Below are 6,000 nucleotides of genomic sequence, written 5' to 3' on the forward strand. Positions count from 1 at the left end.
GAACCTATAATTTATTTGGTTAATGAAACAAACGAATATGATCCAACCAACCAATAATGCAGGAGAGTATGATCCGGTGTTACACCCAGGTTAATATCATGTCATGGCTACTAATAACTGAATTGATATTTAGAATTTAGTTGAGAGCCATGTTAATGCTTAAATCCAAAACCATTAGTGCTGCTAAACCAGTAGCTGCTGTTAATCGTGCCCTAGCAGATCAATTTCAGGGTCACTGCTATTTTTTTAAACCACTGAGACAGAATCTTTGAAGCTGTCCCTACCTGCAAAATAAGTCTAGAAGTAGGCATTTCAGATAAATTTAGACCCAATAAATGGTATTTTTAGCAACCATGATGTCTACAGATGTGGGCTGAGACTTATGGTTAATCTGTTTTGCAGTTCAAAGCAAAGGAACAGTTTAAAATGGGAATCTTTTCATATATCTTGATCAACCAAGATGACATAGTCCAAGTACATTCCATACATTTTCCTCTGGTACATTCAAACTGGATTTGCCGATATGATTTTCCTTATCCCTAGTCTTTTCCTGTATAACAAAGGAATTACACAGATAATTCAGGCAAATCCTTTCCACTGCTATATCACTCCAGCAACATTCTGAATAACCAGATAAATCCGATGAAATCAAGTTTTTGTTTGTTTGAAGCATAATTATTCCAATAACTATGCCGGTGCTCCATTTCACTTTGGCTGTGGGGATAAGGCCTTAGAAGACTTTTCAGCCAGGAACAACACTAAGGAAAAACATACGGAAGAGCAAGGAAGCCAGTGTTTCACCCCAAGCCTCTGCAGTCAGTCCAGTGCGGATGAATACTTCATGCATAACGCTTGTCATCTAGAGGTTCCTCATCGAATTTAGTGAAGTATTCACATTTTAGAAGTGTGTTTTTCTACTTCAGAAGTATTCATGTTAGGATTTAAAACAAAATGAATTTCTTTAGTATTTTATGATGATCTGCTTTACATACAAGTTTTTAAGAATCTATCAGGTTAAAATAGAGTGAGACTCTGAATAACTGTTTATTCCAAGATTTCTGCTCAAATGCCTCCTGCGTGAATTACCTATAGAACTCAAGAGGAAGCTGGGCTGGGGTTAAAGCTGGATACATCATCCCTACTGCCCTAGTCCCCAAACAACCCTGAAGCTTCCCCTTACAGAGTGCTGGAAGGCCTTGTGTCAAATAGCACCAGATAAAATTACCCTCCTAGGGACTCTCCAGCAACTCCACAATCAACTGAGCAACCTGTAAATTTACATTCCAAAGCCAATGGTATAGCTACCAATAGTACCTCATCCCTCCTCAATCTTTGTCTCTCTCTTTTAAAGGAGAAAACCTTATGTTAATGGGGAGATTATTGAAAGAGTCTCCTTGTGAGCCCATGAATGCCACTTCACAGACTGTACAAAAAGCAGAGCTCTATGAACGGTACAATAGAGTCAACTCATCTTTGTGAAAAGCTCAGCATCAGCCTTGGAGAGAACTTAAATTGTTCCAATTCCTAGATCGCTATTAAAACATAATGAGTCCACGCTTATGCCACTGTGAGTCCACGCACACACATACTCAAAGGCAAGTTTATTGCACAGGGGGTAGTCATATTGTAAATCAGGACTTAACCTTGACATTGGATTAAATTATTTTTTCAGGCTATTCAAGATCATCTGCTCATTCTGAAGTATTTTCTTCTCATTGATGTATCTGAAGCAAGTACGTTTAAAATAAAACACCTAAGTAACAAAAACCCATATAAAATAGATCTTCGAAACTCAAACTTAGCAAAAAGCCAAATATAAAGAAATACTGAAAATCTCTGCAGACTCGCAATATCTTGTTAATTGCAATAAATAAATAAATGTATGTATGTATGTTTAAAAAGGGGCGATTGGAAAAAAAATGCACATGTACCAGATAACTTAAAAAGTCTGGAAAGGAGTTACTGAAAAGAACACTCTGGTCAACTAAGACCCAGCAACCTATACTCAACATTACACCTTCCGACAGTACTCCTGAGTTGTGTAACAATATATTGTTAACTATGTAAATGGTGCCCCCCAGAATTGCCCTCAGAGTCCGCTACAAAGAATTCACCATGATCAGTGCCTGGGAGAGCTAACAACGTGGTTCTATTTTTCTGGTAATCCAAAGGGACTCTAGGATTCTGAGTGTCTTGAAATTATTGTTATGAAACATCATCATTTTAAGGTCTATGGATCATTCGGTTTTGAACTCTGAAGTCTACCAGTAATTTCATACTCTGGAATGAGCTGATTATAAATTTGTATTTGACATAAGCCCTTAACTAAACCAGATAAATACACTGAAATTAGATCCTCTTTAGTGTTTTAAATTATGTAAATGGAAATACTTGTTTACAGAAAAAGCATGTTCGTATATTTTGCAGAGGTGGCCAGGTGTTAAATCTGCTGCTTCCCTAGAAGTTTCTATTGTATGTAGGCTAAGTCTTCCTGTAAGCTAGTTACAGAGATCAGCAAAGTAATTCCAGTTCTAATCAAGGAAAGAAAATAACTCCATTTTGCCAAAGAGGAGAAAAGGAGGTACAAGATGCCTCTAGTAAGTTTCTTAAAGAATATAATGAAAACTTTTTTTTAACATTAATAGGTGCAAAGACTTTGAAGAGCTCAGGCCTCCCGGAATAAGCGAATTGCTAGAAAGTTACTTGGAATCACCCACAGACAATAACTGTCGGTGGTTTCATTTCAGGCAATGGGCTTGTGCCAAAAGGGACTGACATCTTGATGAAAGGGTCACCAAAAAGTTGTGAGAATTTTTCCATGAGTAAAAATCTTTCCAAGAGCAACACACTGTGATTTCTCATTCTGCCACCATACATAAAGGACAACTGTAAGAAATTAACAACACGTAATACGAATTCAGATTTACTCTTCTGCACTCAAATTGTTCCAACTTTCACTCTCGACTTTGGCACGCACGCTTGCCTTTCATGAAGCTCATCCCACTCACTCATACAGAAACATGATATTTACTCTTTGAGCCTGACCTATAGTCAGGTTTTGGCCTACAGTCAGGTCTGCTCGTTTTGGCAGAGTCAGCGGTCAAATTTATGTTTAACCAAACTGGTCACCTGACATGTCACAGCGTACATGAACCTTCATGGTCTGTCCACCTATGGTGATAGAGAGGGTAAGACTGGATAAAGAGCGACAAGACAAAGTGATGTGGCCAATCTCCGTAAAAGAAAAATAAACAAAAGTACTTTGCAGCGGTTCATTTTATTACCATCCTAGCACTCTACGACAAGGGCTAACTAGGAACTTAATACAAAGTTAGGAACGATTTGCACAAAACCTGCTTATCAGTTTACTTTTCTGTTCACCCCTTTTGCCAGTCCACCTCAAGTTCCTTAACTTGGTCACTATCCGCTAAGTCCCAGCAAAGAGCTACTTTCCATGAGGCTCTGCACCCACCTGTTGAACTGACAGGTGAGGCACACACAAAAAATAAAGAGCTTACTTGCTAATAGGATTCAAACTGAACTCATTTAATTGCTCTGATTCATTCTTCTCTTGGAAGCTTATACTGGGGTTGTTCTCAAAGAAAACACCAAGTATATCAGATTCAATTTTGATTCATTAAATTCCACCCTCAATTAAAAAAAAAAAAGCCTAAAACTAAATTTGGAAATCACACATTCTGAGCGGCAAAAAGGTGTTTTTAAAGAGCAGAGACATCTGCACTAGGACATGTACTTCACTGAAAAGTTGCCTGACACATCTATTAATTTTTTTGCAGTCCAACCTTATTTCCAAGGAGGAAATTTTTCATAGGGGATGAGTACACTTATTCAGCTGTTTTTAATGTGTATTGCATCTGTTTCGCTCTTTCCAGTCATCCAACATAAAACTGCCTTCTCTGTGTATCACAGCGCTTGTCAGAAATAGTCACACTTTCATTCAGAGGTAACATGCTTGACTTCTGAAACAGCAGATGACTCTCAGAAGTGAAGTTAAGCATCAACAAAAAGGGTCAATGCTAATTATATCTGAGATACGATAGGCAGGGTATATGAATGTAAACACTCCATGCTATTCACATAGGCTGCTCTTAAGGAGAGCAGACTGTCCCGGTGTTTGATTAGCGGGATACGGACCCCCACTCTGTGGGTGAGTTCTGGCGAGCTCTAAAATAGGACCCATTGCTTTGTTTGAACCCTACCACTGCTACCTCGTCCATGCATGTCACAACACCCCACTCTTCTTAAAGAACACAACGGTTTCTGTTGTTCAAGTGAAATAAATCTTCGCCTCTGAAAGAGGAATTTCAGTTTCTATTCAAAATGACTGCAAATCAAAAAGATCTAATTCACCACATCCAATTCGTATCAACTGCTGCACTGCAAAGCTCCCACATGCCGGAGAGAGACCCCTTTAAAGGTCAAATGGGGGTAGGAACAATAAGGGGTTGAGGCAGGATGAAGGCGTGTGGTTGATATTGATATGAAATCAAGTCTGACAAGAGCCTACTGAGAATCACCTCTGATGACCCATTCTTACCATTTTGAGAATCCTTAACAGTCTTGGCCTTGCACCCTCCCTCTCTTCAGTCCAGGGAGATCAACCTGCAAAATATGTTTAAATACAGAAGACAAATCGCCTCACCACAGGTCAGGAAATGAAAAATGCCGGTTTAGAGGTTACAGACAAATAACCATTTTCTGTGGTTAAGATAAGTTACATGCAAATTATTGTAACCACTGGGACTTCTCAGAGAGCTTTCCAAGGGTCTATAGGCTTAAACAGGGGACAAAGAAATTCCTGGTACCTGGCTCTGCAGAGTCCTGGGCTATTCTTAGTGTTTGGTTCTCTTTAAATTGCAGTAGTTCAAAAGGTTTAGCAACTTAAAAGTAGAACCACGCGATAAAAATAGATTGTTTTCTGGCTGCTCTTTGTTCCCAGACATACTACTGGCAGTATATTTGCAATCAAGACAGCAGAATAGGAATCAGCCTTCCACCGTGTAGTGTAATGCCTCAGAGTGGATATTTTTGGAAATGGCACTGCATTACATAACCTTCCGTGTCTTTAAAAAAAAAAAAAAAACTACACTGGGGGAAAAAAGTCAGGAATATACACCATTATGCCCTTCTCTCTGTACCAAATAAACATTAATGTACATGCTGCAGTGATTTTCCTCTCAACCTTTATGCCATCAGAAGACGGTTCTTTTGTTAAAATAAGTTATGGCAAAAATTAAGATGAATGGAGAAAGTAAAAGTTCTCCAACAGGGTATCATAGGCTCTTAGAGTTTTCCTATAATGTTATTATAGATACACATGATGCAAATCAGATTATTATCATCATCATCGAGCAAAAAGCATTTATTTTTACACCCTCCCTCCCCCAAAGTTCAACTGCTTTATAAGAAAATGCAGAAAAAGTGTTGCAAGATCAAATGCCTGAGAAGACCCTTGGCGGCGGTAGCAGTGCTGAGAGTAATAAAGTGAAAGGATGAAGGGATACAAATTATTTAATAAAGGGGGTGGGGGGTGCATGCACCAAAGTGCATCTAATGCAAAGAAACAAAACAGTCCCTAACAATGCTTTATAAGCAAGAAGAACAAAAATTAACCACACCAAGCAAAGAAAAAAAAAACCCCACCCCTTCTCAAAAGAATTCTCCCTTTTAACTTGTGCATTAAAAAAAAAAAAAAAAAAGCCCAAGTTAAATTCCAGCCTTAATGCAGCAGGACCAAAATGCCAGAATTTCTTCAAGATACACGCTTCAGCTCTTTAAAATTTAGAGGGAAGAAGCATGAACTCTGCAGGGTTGAAGGGTCCAGCTAAGAGCAATGGCAAGAAATCGACACAAAAGAGAAAGCAGCGCTCCCGGCCGGGGATGGGAAGGCATATACTTACAGACAAAAGCCCCGCTCCCTGTTCACTCTCTCCTCTCTACACCTGAAACACAAATGTGGATGAAAAAGGGCATCATGCT

The 6,000-nt window shown here is 39.0% G+C and overlaps 1 protein-coding gene across 1 annotated transcript in view; it reads right to left on the reverse strand.

The window, feature by feature from the left end:
- NREP (neuronal regeneration related protein) overlaps window positions 1-6,000 on the reverse strand; it is a 28,356-nt gene extending 22,356 nt beyond the window's left edge. The window contains exons 1-2 of the mRNA XM_077757179.1: window positions 5,922-6,000; window positions 4,559-4,623 (exon numbers count right to left, since the gene is read on the reverse strand). Coding sequence (XP_077613305.1) covers window positions 4,559-4,561 — 3 coding nt within the window. The 5' untranslated portion in view covers window positions 4,562-4,623; window positions 5,922-6,000. The remainder of the gene's footprint in view (window positions 1-4,558; window positions 4,624-5,921) is intronic.

The sequence above is a fragment of the Crocuta crocuta genome, unplaced genomic scaffold (assembly GCF_008692635.1).
Source record: "Crocuta crocuta isolate KB4526 unplaced genomic scaffold, BGI_CrCroc_1.0 scaffold131, whole genome shotgun sequence".
Taxonomy (NCBI): Eukaryota; Metazoa; Chordata; class Mammalia; order Carnivora; family Hyaenidae; genus Crocuta; species Crocuta crocuta.